Source organism: Chaetodon trifascialis, chromosome 7 (assembly GCF_039877785.1).
Source record: "Chaetodon trifascialis isolate fChaTrf1 chromosome 7, fChaTrf1.hap1, whole genome shotgun sequence".
Taxonomy (NCBI): domain Eukaryota; kingdom Metazoa; phylum Chordata; class Actinopteri; order Chaetodontiformes; family Chaetodontidae; genus Chaetodon; species Chaetodon trifascialis.
Genome location: NC_092062.1, coordinates 10565227 through 10584093, shown reverse-complemented (window position 1 = coordinate 10584093; position 18867 = coordinate 10565227). Strand labels below are relative to the sequence as shown.

The following is an 18867-nucleotide window of genomic DNA, read 5'->3' as shown; positions in this document are numbered from 1 at the left end:
TATTAGATGCTCAGAGCAAGGTGATGTAATATAAAAGGTGTACAAGTTCACATAATGAGGAGGTTGGGTGGCTGAATGGGACTTTCACCCAGGAGACCACGACGAGTGTCCTGTTTGACACAAGCTGATTATCATTATTACTAATTATTGAATATCAAACTAAGTATTCTCTTCTGCTTTCTGGGATCAGGAGAAGGAGTTTTAGTTGAAATAAGAACTCATTCATTGGTAGTTGAACTGTGGGTTTTGTAGTGAGCACTGACTGCCTCCTTGGTGGAAGTCTGATCATAATTTCCAGTTGCATATTTAGTTATCATTATGAATTTTCTTTCTTTCTTCTTTCTTTATTCACACTGATATAGACAAATAAAAAATAAAGTTAATTTTGTAAGAAAGTGAAACAGTAAACAATAATAAGACTAAGTTGGCCTAGATAAATGTAATATTTTTATTACACAGTGTCTGCTTAGAAAATTCTGGCCCTTAATTGGACAAATCTAGTTGAGCACCGCTGCTGTAAACTCTTCATCTTCTTTCAAAATTCAGTTCCACCTTTAAACTAATGTGACAATCTGACAGAATCTAAAATTACAAAACCTTTATCTTCGATTGTGTTTAATTCACACCCTGCATGAAGCTCCTGCACAATATACTGGACTCAAGTCTTGTTAATGGACATCATGATCCTGTGACCCACACTGAACAAATCAGGACTGTACACATCTCATGCTGAAGAAATCACATTTGCATTGACAGGTTCAAAGACATTTCCACTCACACGTAACACAGAGGGCACTTTACACTGGAGTGAGCGGTATTGATAATATGATATTTTAAGAGGTGATATATATATTTGCATGGTGGAATGGAAGCAGAGAAGCAAATGAAGTTTTATTCATACACATGGATGGCATTATCATTTGTGGTTGCACTGGCTGAGAGATTAAATGCAGGCAATTGATACCTTTGTAAGAAATTACAGCATAAAGTGTTTAATGAAAAAAATCAATATTTTGTACTCCTTCAGATGTTTTAACTCATCCTCAAATGAGTGACCTTGTGGATTAGGGAGGGGCGCTGAGTGGCTTATACGTGCATGCCTGCGTATCTGTGTGTTTGTTTTACTGGCAAGACAGAGTGTGAGAGAGTGTGTACTGTACATGCACGCACGCATTTGGTGGATCAGTCGATTGATTGATTATTTGGTTGGCTGGAGACAGACAGAAAGGAATAAAGAGGGCAGGTTTTGGAGCGTAAACACTCTTTGTAAGACAGTCACCTGTATGCGTGCTTCTGTTGGGTTTTAGTGCACCCCCGCATGATGTAATTTAGAGAGGTATTTCCGTTATATAAAAAGCAATGTTATTTCCATAACTCATATCTACATAGACTTTTGAAATGTATTTAACAGAAAATGTTCACATGGTTAAGCTCAACACCAGAAAATGTCAGTAAATGTTGCTGTAATGGTGTTTGCATACAGTATGCTTTGTTTTCTGCATTTTTACGGCAAATATTGTGACTTCTTGAAATGCAGAATGATAGAATTTCACCATAGGGGTCCTTCCTTTGCTTTCCAGCAGAGAAAAGACTCAGTATTATCTTCCCATTGCTCTCTATTTTGTGTGTGTGTGTGTGTTTGCTTCCAGCTTCTTTGTTTATGTGCTGGGGTTGCAACGGCTGGAAGTGAGTTGAAAAGTAATCTGAGATGTTTTACAGTAATTAGTCGTCTTTGTTGCTGCTGTGGAGACTGCTGCACTGACTCTGAATGGGGATAGGGGGACTGCAAGGGGGCTGTGGGTGATTGGGTGGGTAGCAGGGTGGGTGTGGGTCCACTCTTTTGTAGCCTGCACTTCTCTCTCTCACCATCGAGAGAGGGAATGGGCTGAGGCAGCTGTCACTTAACATGTGAATGTTCCGAGGGCGGCCCAGGGGTCTTTAGAAAACTCTCCCTTTTTTGCCCCCCACCCATCCCATTTTTCAAGCCGAAGCAGCATGGAGTTTCTGAGCCACAGTCAGACCCAGAGGAGGGGCTTTGTTGGATGAGATGGGGGAGAGAGTGAGAGAAAAAGCCTGGGGAAGGTAAAGAGGGCACTTTGCCGCCAAGCTGCCTGGTACAGGAGCAACCTGAACAGCAGCGGCAGCGCTGGTGAGAATGCCACCGCCTTGTCGTTATATGGAACTGACACAATCTGACCTCCATGTGAAAACTGCTCTTGGCTGAGGACTGTGGGAGTTCGACTGAGCCGTTGGAATACATTGTCTCCATCTGGGCGCACTATCCCATCGGCGGCGTTAACAAGGAAGGAATTCCTCTATCACAGCTCCCACAACAAAGAAGAAAGGGAGAGGAGCAGAGCTGGTGGGAGGAGAAGTGAGGGGAGGGGAGGGGTGCACTGTGAGGGGAGAGGAGGACATTGTTTGCCTGTGACTGTGGGCAACGGAAGAGCATGAGTTATCAGGGCATGTGTTTAGAAAGTGTGTTTGTATGTGGGCATGTGTGAATGAGTGGACTTGATTGAGTGTGCGTTGAAGGGAGTATGCGTGTGTATGTGTGTGTGAGGAGCCTTCAGTTTGGGATGTTGGAGCTGGGAGGCCGTTCAAAGGATGCTCAAACAAAGCTGGATTCCCCCCCCCCCCCCCCTTTCTCTCCTTTTTGAATGGTGATTGAGGACTGGCTGGATTCCTTTACTCATGCTGTTTGGCTCAACTGTGCTTCAGGGTAAGTGTGGTCCACGTACACTTCAAACCGCCAAAACTGCCAGTAACCCAGGATTGGCTGAGGGAGAGTTTGCTTTTGGACCTTGCTGGTCAGTGATTGAGGGAGCCATGTGACAGGGAATGACTTGTGACTGGGGATTTTCTGTACTTATTCTAAGCAAGTGAAAAGTACAAGAGCAGGAGGCAATGAAATATTCCATCAGTGTGAATGGATCATTCTGCTGTAAGTACGTTTTTTTAAACAGTGTCTTCTTTGTAAACAGCATCTTACCTGCTTGTATTTAATGACAGGATTCGCAATTCTGATTAACATACCTCAGTAGGCATTTTCACTAAATATTCATTTATCCAAAGCCATGCTGCCATTTGATTCTGTACAGTAGCTTTGTGCTGCATGTTCAGAGGACTGTCTTTGAGGTGAATATATGACCTTGTACAATATCCACCCTAAAATGTTATGAGTCTCATGGGTGAATGCACAGCTGCCATTCTTGATTAGGGACCACTACCATGATTGCTTCTTCAGGACCTCCCTTAACAGGGGAAGACATACAGCAGTGACACAACATTATGAGGCTCTACTGTTGTGACTTATGATTATTGTTCTGCTGCTAATTACAAACCCTATGCTGTGCTTCTTGAAACATGTAAATGGGTCAATTGATGCGATATCAGATGTAGATTACATGTTTTATATAGTATTTGGATATAAGAAGTGAGACTGAACACTTAAATATATACACATACACGTGTCTCCCATATTGAGATTTTAATTATGAAATAGAGAGGAAATGTGAAGTCTTCTCTTTCTTCCAAACAATAATATTTGGATTTTTTTGGTCGTATTTATTTTTCCATACCATGGAGAAGCCCCTTTACTCTGGTTGTAATTAAATTCATCAGGAAATGGGCTGCAGTCATGTATCATAAATCACTGTTGAGAGCAGAGAAAGGGTTGAGGTGAATTACGGGCCATTTTAAAATAGGTTAAGTGATGGGATGGCTAGGTCATCCGCAATATGAGTCAAATGGTGAAGTGGTTCTGTGGTTTCCTGGTTATCCTCCTGGTATCATTATGGTAGAGGTGCATATCAGATACAGGCATGAGGCATTTTAAGAGGGGTTTCCTGGTTTGCTTTGATTTTAGAATGATGTAGGTCATGGCATTGTTTTCATCCACATGAGCGCTAATAGCTTCCTATAAAATGACTGGATTGCCTTTTTCTAAAATTATGATCTGAGTGACCCAGACTTGATAAAACAATATATTTGCATTTTTATTTTTAATAACACCTCCCTGCACCATGTGGACTCCAATGGGGCTGCTCAGCATATCCTCACACACATTGCTGTGAGATCACTGTAGAGGCAACCATGTAATTTAGCAAATGACCACACATGTGGTGCAGTAACCAGACACGGCACACCCTCTTTCTTGAATTGTTAACCCATGTGAACACGGCCACAGGCACTCTCTCTGCCCTCCTCAGGAGACCGCTGGGCAGTGATCTGAGCTAACTGGGTAATCATTGATCGAGGGGCTGGGGCTTTGTCTGGGCACCACTCTCTGATCTGACTGTGTCCTCCCCTGTGGATCCCTCGACTGCATCATCTGCTCTGCATGATGTGGGTAATTTACAAGCTCAGTGCACATGGAGGCATCATATTAAACTAGTCATTTTTTACTGTAGATTCTCATTTAGATAAAGGCTGTGATATATCTTTATTAGAATTAGTTTCATATTTGGGAGATGCACAAATGTGATTTGATTGATTTGAGTGAGTGGATATTGACAGTAGCAAAATGTAAAGTTCTCTGTGACTGCAGAGTTTCTTTGTGTCTAACTGCTGGATCTGCATATTCAGCATTATTTCGTCTGCCTGCAGCATGGCTGTTACGTGCTACTGCACCCATGCAGCATTATTAATCCATCTTTTCTGCATTTTCAAGCCAGAAAAAAATCTTTCTCAATAGTTTGTGCCAATATCCCAATTTCCCCTTTGTTGACCCATATTGGCCCACCAATAGGTCTTTAGTCACCAAGCATGACCTGAGGTGACCTGTATATTTCTGAATGGCCTCGTCCAACTCCCCCTCAGAGGGAGGACCTGCCCTCAACAGGAGCCCTTCCTGTGATCTCCTGATGGGCTCACCTCAGCTCCTCTGGACCAAGATAATTACATTCACCTTTAACCCTTCTGTCAAAACAATGTAGGCACTGAGCTGAGGGGGACACAGACAGGCTGACACAGTTTGAGATGAGAGTCTTTCCAGTAAAATAATGATTTTGGTCAAACAAGATGATGATAACATCACTGTTCGATTCAACAGTGTTGTAGGAAGAGAGTAACCTGATATTCTACAAGCTCCACTTGGTGATCTTTTTTTTTTTTTTTTTTTCATAAAAACATTTGTAGTGCACACAAAGGTATACTGTTGATTGGTGGTTATTTTCCTAACTACCCCCAGTGCCCCCATGCCACTCTATGTTCCTACCCCCCCCTCTGACTGTCACCCCAGAGAAATGGGGCGATGTCTGTGTTTTTATGGTTGTCATATTTGATCAGATTCTTAACGGGTTTCCCAGGACTGGTCCAGACTGATTTAGAGAAAGAGCTGGCTGTTTGCCACTGCCTCTCCGTGCCAGGCTCAACAGTGGGATCCTTGACAAGCCTGTCACATTGATTTCTAAGCCCAGAATATTTCAGTTGGTGATGTGAGATAGATGGGAAGCATGTGTGTATGTGGTATAATGGAGGACAAAGGGACAGGGGATATCCAGGCCAAGTATCTCTGCTATAGTCCCCTCTGGTCTTTCAGTGCCAAGAAAAGGCCAATGTTGGCATAGCAATTTAGCAACTTAGGGATCTGGTTTCATTTTGTCTCATAGGAGTGTTCTGAAGATGTAAGCTGTGGAAAGCAGTGCTTAGTGGCTTTTTAGCAGGGAAGCTGTGCTTTTAAAAACAGAAGAGCACTGGCATATTTTTCTTTTTTTGGTTCATTTACACAATGAGCACTTGTTCACTGCATGATGACCCAGAACTCCCTTGTCTTATTTTAGGTAGCTGAAGGATCTTCTGCATGCATGGCCAAGGGGCCTTACCTCACCTATTACCTCACTAGCCTCTGGGCTGAAGGATTATGGGTAACCTCATCAGCCGGCCCAGCTGCCTGGGCCAGAAGTCCAAGCATGTGAGATCAGATGAGGACTTCCTGAAGGAGTGCTACCAACGACGAAGAGAGTGGCAGCCTCCGGAGCAACATGGAGAGGCCAAACCAGAAGTGGCTGCCAAAGACAAAGGAAGGGAGGATGCAAACAAGGAAAGAGAGGTGGAGAGCAACAAGGAGGCAGAGGAAATTGATCTTAAGAGGCAGGAAGGGGCTCATACTCCAATTTCGGACAAACCCCTCCACAGCTCTCCTGCCTCTACAATCAGGAGCACCAGTACTCTGGATAACGCCTGGCACAGCAGCCCTTCTCCAATAAAAACATCCCGGAATGGGACACTGACAAGGAGAACAGTGCCCCCGGAGTTTGCCAGATCCCCCCTGGCTCACCCGGATAATAGCACCACAGAGAGGAGGGCCAGCTTCCAGAGGAGAGACTCCAGAGAAGGAAGCCCCTGGTCCTGGAAGACTTTGGCATCACGAGAGGTTACAGAGGTGACAGAGGTGACAGAGACGATTGTAACTGAAATCGTGGAAGTGACGGAGTATCCATCTGGGGATAAAGGAAAAGACCCCATCGTCACCAGAACTGTTAGAGTCCTAAATGGTGTCGCCGAGGAACTTGCTGAGGTTGATTAAAACACCAGCTGTCATAACATAACAAATCTCTTCTTTATCCTTGTCCTCCATTTCATTCTTTCTTGAACTGAACTTTTCTGAACTTAAAATTCTCACCTCTTCTCACCTCGAGTCCTTCTTTAAAAGCAGTATTTCATCTCTCTGACATTGTGGTCGGTCAGTGATTTTATGAATTGAAACAACATGTTGACTGTTTTTATTTCGCAGCTCCAAAGTGATGGACACTCAAGCTCAGACCAGGATTCCAGCCTGGATAGATGGAGGGTACTGTTTGCTTTTACCTGTAACTAATTTCTGCTTGTGTTGCAATAATGAAACTGATCGTGATTCAACTGGAAACACAGTACTACGGTATTTTCATTCATTGATTGAGCTAATACTATATCATGGTCTTTCTCAAGGGAACAAGATCTGCGTTGGCACTAAGAGATGCGTCAACAGATTCTGAGACATTTGACCAAAACCTGGAAGCTTTGCTCACATGGGTCTGTGAGATAGAGGAGCTCACAGCCAATCAGAAACCCCCATCCTCTGAGGTCAAAGTGGTTAAGGCACAGCTCCAAGAACAAAAGGTTTGTTATCACCAACATCATATCACCTAATTTCTTGTTCCAAAAAAACAAAACAAAACAAAACAAGCAAAAAAAACAACAAACAACAACAACGACAAAAACAAAAACCCTTTGAAGGGTTTTACCCAGAAAGGTGTGCTGAGGTCATGGAAAATGCTCAACTATTCCTTTATAATATAAATTCAGTTGTATTCAGTGGTGAATGGGTGGTGTTCATAGCCACAATGGGCTTCAGTGAGTCTTTGTCAACATATCCTGGGGGTATGAAAAAAGCAGGGAAGTCTCTCACCTTTTAGCTGTAATCACATCCATTGTGAGCTCTTTGGATGAGGTGAAACCTGCCCGGCTCTTAACAATGTAAGCTTGACACACGAGACAGGAATTCTGTCACAAAGGCAGGAAAAACAAGAATGAGGCTTTAGTAACACCAAACATGAGGTAAACATTTTCTGTAGTCCTGATGAGAACTTTTGATTTCTCTTTGAGGGCTTTTTAGTATTTTTTTTTTTCTTGAAGCTTCTGTCTTTCTAAATAGGGGTAACATTTCATTTCACTCCACCATCTATAATAAGCTTTTTTAATTTCATGAAGAATGGTTTTTTCCAGCTCTTGCAGCGCCTCCTGACAGACCGAAGGCGTAGTATGGACTGTATGATGCTGGAGGGCCCTCGGTTGGTGGAAGCCCACCCAGGAGAGGAGGGGGAGCAGGCAAAGGTCAGGCTCTCCACTCTCAAACAGAAGTGGGAGGCCTTACAGCTGGAGGCAGAACAAAGGTCAGCTGCTTTTACTGGCAATGCCACACTTTCAACAAAGCTTAGCCTGCTAACTACTAATACAAAATTCCAAAAATGTACTTAACAATAGTTAAAATCAGTGGACATGTTGTTGGTAGGAGAGCAAGTCTGGAGCTTATCCTACCCAGGGCCCAGGTCTTCCAGGAAGGAGTTGACAGCTTGCAGCAATGGCTCATATCTGTGGAACAGACCCTTGCTGAACTACGCAATGCAGAGAGAGTGATGCTGCACCTCTCAGAGGCCACAGACAGGGCCAAGGTTGGAAATCTACCATATATAATTCAACTGCATATACTGTAGAGTGAATAAACATTTCGCCGTTTGGCTAGGTAATTATGTTTTTAACATGTTTTCATTGTCTTTTAGGCTGTTGTTAAAGAGATTCAAGTCAAAACCTCTGATCTAGGGAAAATACAAAAGTCAGGACATGATCTGATGGAAGCAGTTTCAGGTGATCTCACTTCATACGGTAAAAGTTAATGGGCATAGTATGGTTGTTGAGCTTGGATAATTATTCGTTTTAATTGTCTGTAATTAATTTGCCAATGCTAATATTGTTCTAAATCTGCCAGTAGCGACAGCATGCCACTGCACAGTAAAATGTTAAATCTGATATTAATATTACAATAAATATGTTAAGTAAAAGTGTATCCTATAATTTTCAAGCACTGTCTCTCACTGATTTTGAGTATTGTCAATATCTGCAAAAAAATACTGGTCTTACCCTCAGTGTTGTCCTTTGTTTCAGAGGAGGAAGCCCAGCAGGTACAAGAGAAGATGGATGCTCTGCGTATCCGCTGCTCTGTGCTGAGTATAAGTAGTCTGGATGTGCTGCAGAGGCTGGAGCAGGCCTTGGAAGCCTCTAGTCGCTGTACCTCCAGCCAGGAGGACCTCCATCTGTGGCTGGGCCGCATTGAGAGGGAACTCCTGGGGGCAGCTGGAGTGCAGACTCATGCAGGAGATGCAGTACTATGTGCAGCTGAGAGACAGAGGGTAATGTTTCCACACAGTCGTGTGAACCAGTCAGATACTCCAATTTCAAAGTCTATTCGAACAGTCTCCAGATGTAGCCAGATTACATCATGTAATTTGCACATTTGTGACTTCAACATATACCTATTTATTTTTTAAGTTTTCATGAAAAGAACAAATAGCTAAACTTAGCTGATTCTCACTAGCTTTATCATGTTAAAATGACTTTTTAAGTTGCTATCATGTCATCAAAATCAGCACTGTACATTTAGTACAAGTACTTGAAAGAGGATGTCAGTTTGCTGTGAGAACAAAAGTTAATCACAATTTAATGACTTTTAACTGAAATCATTAAATCTTGCTGATTTTGATGTTATCAGCTGGAACAGGCGGTGGTGAAGGAGATGGCCTGGTTCAGAGACACAGCACTGAGTCTTGAAAAGCTGAAAACCATTAATCTGGAGCCAGAGCTCATAGCAGAACAACTCTATGAACAGAAGGTAAGGACATTGCACACATATAGCTCAATGATAACTAAAAAACTTCATGCATTTGTGTTATTTGTCATTGTCATCATTATCTGTCAGTTAATTTGACGTGTTCTTAACAGATTTTGGCAGTGGAGATTCTGCAACACAGGTTCAACATTGAGAAGATGGTGAAAATTGCTGAAATCTTGCTGACATACAGTGATGAAGGAGAAACAGGCGATTTGCGGGTATTGTCCGCATTTCATTTAATGTGACCATTCTACTTCGAATGTAAATAAACGTAAAACTTTTGATATTAAAAATTGAATTTCTTCACCTCTCAATGCAGACCCCATTAGAGGCCTTACAGGAACAATGCAACACCACGTCAGCCACCAACTCCCATGTGGTCCTGCAGCTTGAGCATGCTCAGTCGCTTCTTATCCAGTTCTCAGAGGGCCTTGCTGAGGTTTCGCCCTGGCTTGAAGGAACTCAAACCCTGATTGGCCAGCTCTCCCTGAGCACAATTAGCTATGAGGCATTTCGGCAACAACAGGACCTCTTACAGGTATAAGAAACCTGCCTCTCCACATTACAGTGCCAGCTTTTCTCTTTTCTCTTTTTTTATCATCCCCTTTTGCCCTGTTTAACAAAGAAGCTCTTTCATCCTTCACATACTGCCACCATTTTCTTCTGGGCAAATGAGCTGCTCTTCTCAAGTACAGTCCATTAATGTAATCTACTTCCTGACAGGGTACTTTTCCACCAGTGTCCTATAAAGGCATATCAGTTTTGTCAGGTATGCCATGAAAACTGAGACAATATGATTGATTTCAACTTCTTAGGGATAAAAAAAAGAAAAACCAAATCAGGTTCTTTCTGAAAAAGGTCTGTTCTCCACATTGGTATTAATTCTTTCTTTTTATCTCTCTTCTGCTCAGGGTCTGAGGGAGTCTATAGCAGAACACCGACCCTTGATTGCACGCCTTTGCTCTCTGGCAAAACGCTTGTCAGAACTAAACCCCATTCAGGGGGACGAGTTCAATCGAAAGGCTACAGAGGCCGAGGAGCAGCATAGAGCCATCAGAGACCGCGTCAGAGAGAGTGCTAATCTACTAGAGGAGTCCTTGCCTCGATTCACCCAAGTGAGAAGGCTTGAATAATGCAGAAAATGTTATAAACAGCTGTGCATTTATGCACATATATCACAAATACACATATGCACACTTAAATATATTTTCTTGTACCTGTAGCTGAATGAGAGGATGACCCTTATCAGAGAGAGTCTTGACCGCCTGCGCAATCGGATACAGACTCCCAGCTCTCTTCAAGGCCTCACCCCAAGGATCCAGGAGCAGCTGCAGGACAACAAACACACCCTGACTGAGCTGTCCAAGCTGGAGCTGGGCCTTGGCAGTGTCAAGACACAGGCGGATGAGCTGCTGGCTAACACCCGGGCAGCTGGTGATGGATCCGTTGGCACAGGTAATGTGATCCTGTTTGTATATACAGAAAGGATACTCTACTGTACTAAAAGGGCAGATTCTAAGCAATATCCCTGTTATATCCATTTGATATTAGCAATCCAGGAGCGAGTGTCCAGCCTGTCCCAGATGTGGGATGAGACACACACTCAGGCCCAGGAGAGGGAAAGCTGGCTGCTCAAACTCTTGGATCTGGCCTTGAAGTTCTGGAGTGATGTCAGCGATGTCACGGCAACGCTCAGTGATGCTCAGCAGGCAGTTTTGGATCTCAATTCTAGCCGGACAGATTCTGAAACAATCCGCCAGAGCCTTGAAACCATGCAGGTTTGTCTGGAAGTTCCTAAAGGAATTGTGACTAAGAAACGTTGTTTTATGTAAGACATTATATAACCTTTTCCATCCTTTCAACCTGTAGACTCTCAGGGAGGATATTGACAGTTTACAGGGAGATCTGGACACCCTTGGCGTTTTGGGAATGGACCTGATGTCAGCATGTGGGGATACAGACAAACCAGATGTCACAAAGAGTCTGGATGAAGTAAGACATACATTTAAATCAAATCATTTTTAACTCATAATGTCGTGACAGCTAACTTGAAACCTTGTCTTTTTGCTGTCTTAAAGCTCTATTGCACATGGAACAACTTAAGCAAACTGTGGAACGAATGTCACAAAAAGCTGGAGGAGTCCTTGCAGATGGCCCTACATTATCAAGACACTATGCAGGTGTGTGTCAGTACAGTATATACTTGTATTACTGTATGTGTACATGCATACCAATATGCAAACAAATATCTCTTGGTCAGTGTCAAAACATATCAACATATCAAACAGGACACTTTGGCCACCACCGACTGACTCCAGCAGAGTTATGGCATACTGCCAATGACAAAGCTGGTCTTTTATTTTGTTGCATTGTTTGAGTTCAGACTGTTACTCCCTGTAGCTTCACTTATGAGGGACTGACAGATTGTGTGGTCCTCAGCCAAAGGCAAATGAGTTTAATGGTGCAAACTGCGTCAGACAGCATCAAAAGAAAACTCTGAAATGTCTCCAGCTGTATATACAACAGGGTTACGTGTTTGGCTGTTCGGAGAAGAAAATTTCTTCTATATTAAAATCATACAATATGGCAAGAATTCAGGGCTGAGTGGAACATAGCTGAGTCACTGTACAGTGTCTAATTTATTGTGCTTTAATGCACACTCTATTGTTTGGTTAATAGGGTCTTTTTGAGTGGTTGAAGTCTGCTGAGCTGAGGTCTACTGAAGAGTTCGTGGTTGGAACTGATCTGGAATCAGTCAAAGAGCAGCTCTGTGATCTCAAGGTGAGTTCATACGCTGAATTACACCATGACCAGTGATCAAAGTTATGTTGTTGCTTTTGGATATGTGAGTTGTTGTGACTATCTAACTTAATATAAGTCCAAACATGTGCTCTGTCTTCATTTTTACTTTCAGGAATTTAAGCGAGAACTTTATCAGAAGAAAATAGAGATAGAAAGCCTGAACCATCGCTTTGTGTGCCGGCTGTCTCCGGGCTCAGAGCGTCCAGGCTCTGTCTCACCACTGTGTGACTTCAGACAGCGCTGGGACAGCTTGGAGTCAGAGACTGTTGGCAGACAGGTGAGAATCTGCCAATATCATTATGTAATATTAATGTAAGTATGCCATTGTAATCCACTATATGCACAATGTTATTTATGATAATTAGATCTTATTTCAACAACAGACGTAGTCCACTAGAAACTACACTTAGCTGGAAGATGAAAAATACTTCAAAAATGAAAAGATATACTATATATATATATATACTATATATTTAACATTTTTCCTGTTTTACCACCAGCATCAACTGGAGTGTGCTCTGCTGGGTCTGGGTCAGTTCCAAAACACACTGGATGAGCTGCACACATGGCTGTCTCGGACCGCTGAGCAACTGCAGGGCAGCCAGCCCATCAGCATCGACCTGCAGGCCTGTGAAATAGAACTGGCCAAACACAAGGTAGGTGGTCACTTAAATGCAATCATATTAGGAGTGAACAGCAGTAAACACTTCATTATAAGACTGAAGTGTAATAGAGCTCTTTCAGACTTTGAAATTTTCTCACAGAGCTGTGGGTTTAACTGCAAGACATCAGTGAACACAGCCTTGGATGAGTAATAGATTTCTGTCACCTGACAGTGTTTCCACATTATGTCTACCAGCATCTGTACTTTACGTAGAGATTCCGTTCATTTATACTTTACCAAAAATACACACTAGTAGAATCCTCTGACAACAATGCATGTCTTTCTCTGAACTGACGACACAGCTACTGAGCTTCTAACACTTCCAAGAAACACATTTGAATTCCAATGATGCTGTTTTTGCTGATATCATCATGTATCTCTAACCTCTACTGCCTCCTCTTTCTCTAAGGTCTTGCGTAATGATGTCATGTCCCATATTCGCACAATGGAGTCCCTGAACCAGGCAGGCAGGGGGTTGCTGGAGGTTGGGTCTGGGGACAACCCGCATGGTCTGCAGTCTCGACTGGAGCAACTCAATGAAAGCTGGGAGTTTGTCCGCTGTGAGACTGAACGCCGGCAGCTGGAATTAGAGAACAGACTGAGTCAGGTGAAGAGAGAAAAACAGAGTGATTATCTTGTTACAGTTACAATAAAAGTAGTAAAGAAAAACTGGTAACTGTATATATAGTGCATTTTGCAGTATATTAGAATGCCACATTTTCTTACCTATGCTGCATTTTATACTTCATCATCAATGTATCATAGTGCCCTCTTGTGGTGAGTGGGCAAGTCCAAATTTCTATGCATAGCTTTTATTGCCCTAAGGTAAAGGAAGGAAGGAAGGTAAAGTTTAAAATGAAATGATAATTTGTTATCAGAAACCAAATAAAATTTCATCAGGTTGACAGTTATTATTCCACTTATGCTTAATTAAAATATGATAAGCTTGACAGCAATGGCCAAGATGAAAATTTTACCATAACTAAGGTTGTAGTGAGCTGGTCATCACCATAGGAGGCTTTTGCATTCATTGTGTTGTTTTAACTGCAGGTACAAGATGTTACAATGGAGATTCAGGATCTTCTACAGTGGCTGGAGAGCACAGACCTGAGACTGTCTTCTTCTAAAACCATGTGGAGTATGCCGGACTCTGCTACTGAAAGGCTCAATGCGCACTTGGTAAAATGAGCCAGACTTTTAGTGGTCAAAATAAAGAGATATGTGTGAAACTACCCAGTAAAAAATTGCATCTTACATAAAAACTGAACCGCTTTCTACTTCTCACCCACAAAAGGAGTTGTGCAATGAGATGGAGTCAAAGCTTCACGCCTACACAGATGTGATGAATGCCATCCACAGGATGCTGGAGAGCAGCAATGTTGTCCGGGGATCGAGCACTGAACACAGCTTGTCTATTCTTGAACAGAAATGGGCATCTGTTTACAGCAAAGTCCAGGAGCGAAAGGTTAATTCTCTTCATAGTCATGTGTCATCCTGGTGATTTATCCATAGTTTAGTGCACGATTATATCTGAATGTCACGCTGTTCCCACAGGCAAAGCTTACAGAAGGACTGAGTCTGGCCAAGGAGTTCCATAGTAACGTCCAGGAACTCCTCACTAAGATGAGCCAGTGTGAAGAGTCGATTGAGCTTCTTCCTGCTCCCAGCTTTGCTCTGGACACAGTTTGTACTCAACTGCAGGACCACAGAGTAGGTCTATTTATACCTGCTGTCTGTCTGTCTGTCTGTTTCACATTTGGAAGTAATCATTTTTGGTTCATGAAATACTTTTACCTGTGCAGATGCTGGTGACTGAGGTAAATGGTCATGGTGAGAAGAAGAGCACAGTGGAGAACACAGCCCGTAGACTAATAGAGCTGAGCAGGAAGGAAGACTGTGATGTCATTCATAATCTAATCATGACCGTCCAGGATCGCTACAAAAAGCTACAACAGCGCGCTGCAGAAAGAGGCAGGATGCTGGAGGAGGTCAAAAAGAATGCCAAACAGGTATACCACTATATCAAGTCCAATATAAGTGAATGACCGTCTCTATGTTCACTGTACACTGAAACATGCACTTTAGGTGTGACTTTCAAAGGAGCTTTTACACAATATCCGTCTTTATTTCTCATGTTTCAGTTTAACGAATCATGGCGCCTGCTGGTGGACTGGATGACAGAGGTAGAACAGACATTAGACACACATAAAGAGATTGCTGTGTCCCACGAGGAGATTAAACAACAGCTGACAGAACAGAAGGTGCAGTAGGCGTCACAATGAATACAGCTTGGTTTATATGCTATATGTATATGAACGCCTTCACTGATGTCTTACTTTGCAATTAGGAGTTCCAGAAACTACTGAGGTCAAAGAGGCCCATGTACGAAGCTACATCGAAAAATGGACGTAACCTCCATGAAAGAGCTCAAACCAGCCATGACAGACAGCATCTGGAGAATCTGCTGGCTGAACTCAAAGACACGTGGGACACCATCAGTGGCAAGTCTATGGAGAGGTACAATGCAGTTGATACGTACACATTCAAATTTCTACCAAGCATTAGCATCTTGGAAATTCACCCAGCGCTCTGGTTTGCTTCTCCCAGACAACACAAGCTGGAGGAAGCACTGCTGTTCTCAGGGAGATTCACTGATGCTCTCCAGGCCCTGAACGACTGGCTATACAGAGCAGAGCCGCAGCTAGCTGAGGATGTTCCTGTTGGTGGAGACAAAGACATGGTACACAACCTGATAGACAAACACAAGGTATGACACCTATCATGCATTTTAATGTGTGGCCTCTATAATTCATGGTGTCAAACAGGTGTTAAACACTGGATTCATGCTAGTGTGTCTCAAGTTTTTGTGCATCTGTAAGTGTAATTATTACACATATTTTGGTATAGCTGCTGTAGAAAAATAAGTGATTGGTAAGTGATTGGTAAAGTCACTTCCATAACTGAGGGTGCAATGTGGTCTTCAGTGATTTTGTATAATAATGTCTGGATATTAAGTTGCCACAAGTCTGACTTAACGTAACATGCCAGCTTCGTCACAATTGCAGTTCTTCATCAAATTGTTCTTTCTCTTAGACTTTTCAAAAGGAGTTAGGAAAGCGAGCAGGATGCATTAGGACCCTGAAGCGCTCTGTGAGGGACCTGACCAGGAGCAGCACAGCTGATGCTCATTGGCTGCAGGAGCAGATGGATGAGTTGGACTGCCGCTGGGAGGCTGTGTGCAAACTGTCAGTCAGCAAGCAGGACAGACTGGAGGCTGCACTTCAGCAGGTAGTTCTCACAAGTAATACAGATGAAGGGTGCTTTGCTTTTTGTTACCATTGGACTGAAGCTGTCAGTATGCAATACATTTTGCTGAAGGTGGCTTTAAATATGACTATTTCCCTGTGAAAATGAGAAGTAGTTGTGTTTCACTCAGGATTTTGTTAAGCTGGAAAAGTCTAATTAGCAAATAATGGAAATTTTCACTCCCCTTGCATGAAAAGATGCATGAAATTCAAATTGTAGGAAGCTGTGGTCATAAATAAAAAGTGATTGGCTGACCTCTGAGCATTAACAAAAGTTAATAAGTAGGGACTGCTCTTATCTTAATCTTTAACCTTGTTGTCTTTAGGCTGAAAAGTTTGATGGCCTTGTCCACTCCTTCATGGAACGCCTCACTGAGGCAGAGAGGATACTGAAATATGGAGTGCTACCAGAAGAGGAGGAAGGTTTGCTTGCTTTCCACAAACAGCACAAGGTCAGTTTAACAAGATACTTTATCACTTCCCAGAAGGAGATACTTTTTTTTTTGCTTCTTTTTTCCTTCTGGGTTCTGTCAAAGGTCAGGGTCTGCTACAAAACAACAAGTTAGTGCTGATAAACATTCAACATTATCAAGGGTCGTTAAGCAGGGTGGATATTTGCACTCATGTTTGAACCCATTCAACTGGTTGAAGGACAGATAGTTCGACCATTGGTACCTTGTTTTTTAACCACAAACCTCTAAAAAGAAAGAAAAAATCAACTCTTGGAAATCAACAATGAACTACTTATCTAGAATGAATGGAGTGTTATTTGAATGCCACGATAATGGCTCATCCTGTATCCTTCAGAATGTGTTTCACTAGATGAAATGCCGAATAAATCCTTTTTGCTCTTTTAAAGGAATCAATGGGTGCCTTGCAGGCTCAGGCGGTGGACTTACAGAACATCCAATGCCTGGGTGAGGAGATCCTGGCCTCCTGTCACCCAGACTCCATAATCACCCTAAAATCTTGGATCAGTGTCACCAAGACACGCTATGAAGAGGTGCGTGTCTACATGATGAGCTAAACGTATTTTCTGTAGGGACTTCATATACAATGAATAAGTCAATATTTAGGAAACCATTATCTGCAATTAGTTAGGTTTTGAAAACATATAGACACTGTTTCAACATTTGCAATATCCACACTGTTAAATACTGTCAACAATAGAGAGCATGTAAATGTGACACCCCCCCCAGGTTCAGACCTGGGCTCAGCAGCAGGGCCAGAAAATCCAGGCCAGCTTGGCAGCACTGGAGGCAGAGAGAGAGGAAATCCAGAGGCTGCTGGACTGGATCTCCTCAGCAGAAGAAGCTCTCACCCTCAGAGACCAAGAACCTCCGGCTGAGACCACAGAGCAGAACCAAGAGCTGATTCAGCAGCACATAGTATGTTTTTTTCTCCGTTCTATGAGCTACCTACTACAACATCTTGATAACTTATCTGTCAAATAGAGACTACCTCTCCACTCCATTGGACACTTTACCAAGGTTACAATGTGACTGGACAATTGACCACTTAGAGAATATTAAGAAGCATCAGTTATACTATACTATCACTGATCATTCCTCTGCAGGTATTCATGGAAGAGCTGAATAAAAAGTTTCCAGAGATTGAACATGCCACAAAGTCCTGCAAACACAAGAGCATCTCTAAACAGCAAGTTTCCCCAAGCAAACGGCCACTCACAAGTAAGCCACCATGAAAACAGCACACTTTACATTCTGTTAACGCAATGCAAAAAAAAATCATTATTGTGATCCAAGCATTGAGAGCATGTTGATTGTCTCACTGCTATTTATGTGTAAAGCAGAAATTAGTTTGCCAAGCTGATTCCAGAGTCCTGTATCGCTGTTTCTCCATCCAGAGAGGAGGAGCACTCTGAAGCTGCAGCCTGCTGCACCGGTTCCCCTGGAACACCTCGACCCCCAGACCCCAGAGCTCAGTCAGCTGGTCAGTCAGTGGCAGAAACTTTGGCTCCTGTCTGTGGCGAGACAAAAACATCTAGAACAACACCAGCAAGCGCTCAAAGAGGTTATTGTACTTTTACAAATGTACACACATTCAAACAGGCCATTACGCTTCTTTGAACATGTTTTTGTAAGAAATGTTGCTCTCCAAAACTTCACTTAATGCAGTAATGTGATATAGTGATATTTTGCATTTTTGGACAGATGGAAGAATTTGCAAACTTCGACTTCAATATTTGGCGAAAGCGTTACATACAGTGGATCAGTCATTTGAAGTCACGGATCTTAGACGTATTCCGCAGCATCGACCGGGACCAGGATGGACGCATCAGCCAGAAGGAGTTTGTTGATTATGTCCTTGCTTCCAGTAAGACCCACTTGTCATAAATCACTTCAGTGTTTTGACCCATCAATCATTCATTTTGAGTTACTATGAAATTCAAAAGCCAGCATTTGAAATGGCCAATTAGCAGCACAAATGAACACAAGTTAACACACTTTTCAATCCCCTTGGCTCTCTTCCTCTCTGCTGTAGAATTTCCCACCAACTCTCTTGAGATGAATGCAGTGGCAAACATCTTCGACATGAACAGCGACGGCTTCATTGACTACTATGAGTTTGTGAGTGCGCTTCACCCCAGTCGAGATCCCTACAGGAAAACACTGGATGCAGATCAAATCAATGAAGAGGTATGAACAGCACGTGCATAAGAAAATGCACAAATGCACTTTGATTCATTAGAGAGGTTGATTTGCCGT

At 42.7% G+C, this 18867-nt stretch overlaps 1 protein-coding gene across 1 annotated transcript in view; it reads left to right on the top strand.

Annotated features, from left to right (window-relative positions):
- The window catches only part of LOC139334155 (plectin-like), a 154777-nt gene that overhangs the window by 132388 nt on the left and 3522 nt on the right, over positions 1 to 18867 (top strand). Inside the window, exons 38-71 of the mRNA XM_070966917.1 lie at positions 5860 to 6520; positions 6737 to 6793; positions 6931 to 7101; positions 7708 to 7874; positions 7994 to 8153; positions 8262 to 8346; positions 8644 to 8888; positions 9248 to 9367; positions 9478 to 9585; positions 9687 to 9905; positions 10279 to 10482; positions 10591 to 10822; positions 10919 to 11145; positions 11237 to 11359; positions 11446 to 11547; positions 12047 to 12148; positions 12282 to 12446; positions 12670 to 12825; positions 13243 to 13440; positions 13884 to 14012; positions 14128 to 14298; positions 14388 to 14543; positions 14636 to 14842; positions 14975 to 15094; positions 15181 to 15350; positions 15441 to 15600; positions 15927 to 16121; positions 16465 to 16590; positions 16998 to 17141; positions 17338 to 17526; positions 17715 to 17829; positions 18006 to 18172; positions 18313 to 18475; positions 18644 to 18798. Of these exons, the coding sequence (XP_070823018.1) occupies positions 5860 to 6520; positions 6737 to 6793; positions 6931 to 7101; positions 7708 to 7874; positions 7994 to 8153; positions 8262 to 8346; positions 8644 to 8888; positions 9248 to 9367; positions 9478 to 9585; positions 9687 to 9905; positions 10279 to 10482; positions 10591 to 10822; positions 10919 to 11145; positions 11237 to 11359; positions 11446 to 11547; positions 12047 to 12148; positions 12282 to 12446; positions 12670 to 12825; positions 13243 to 13440; positions 13884 to 14012; positions 14128 to 14298; positions 14388 to 14543; positions 14636 to 14842; positions 14975 to 15094; positions 15181 to 15350; positions 15441 to 15600; positions 15927 to 16121; positions 16465 to 16590; positions 16998 to 17141; positions 17338 to 17526; positions 17715 to 17829; positions 18006 to 18172; positions 18313 to 18475; positions 18644 to 18798 (5869 nt within the window). The remainder of the gene's footprint in view (positions 1 to 5859; positions 6521 to 6736; positions 6794 to 6930; positions 7102 to 7707; positions 7875 to 7993; positions 8154 to 8261; positions 8347 to 8643; positions 8889 to 9247; positions 9368 to 9477; positions 9586 to 9686; positions 9906 to 10278; positions 10483 to 10590; positions 10823 to 10918; positions 11146 to 11236; positions 11360 to 11445; positions 11548 to 12046; positions 12149 to 12281; positions 12447 to 12669; positions 12826 to 13242; positions 13441 to 13883; positions 14013 to 14127; positions 14299 to 14387; positions 14544 to 14635; positions 14843 to 14974; positions 15095 to 15180; positions 15351 to 15440; positions 15601 to 15926; positions 16122 to 16464; positions 16591 to 16997; positions 17142 to 17337; positions 17527 to 17714; positions 17830 to 18005; positions 18173 to 18312; positions 18476 to 18643; positions 18799 to 18867) is intronic.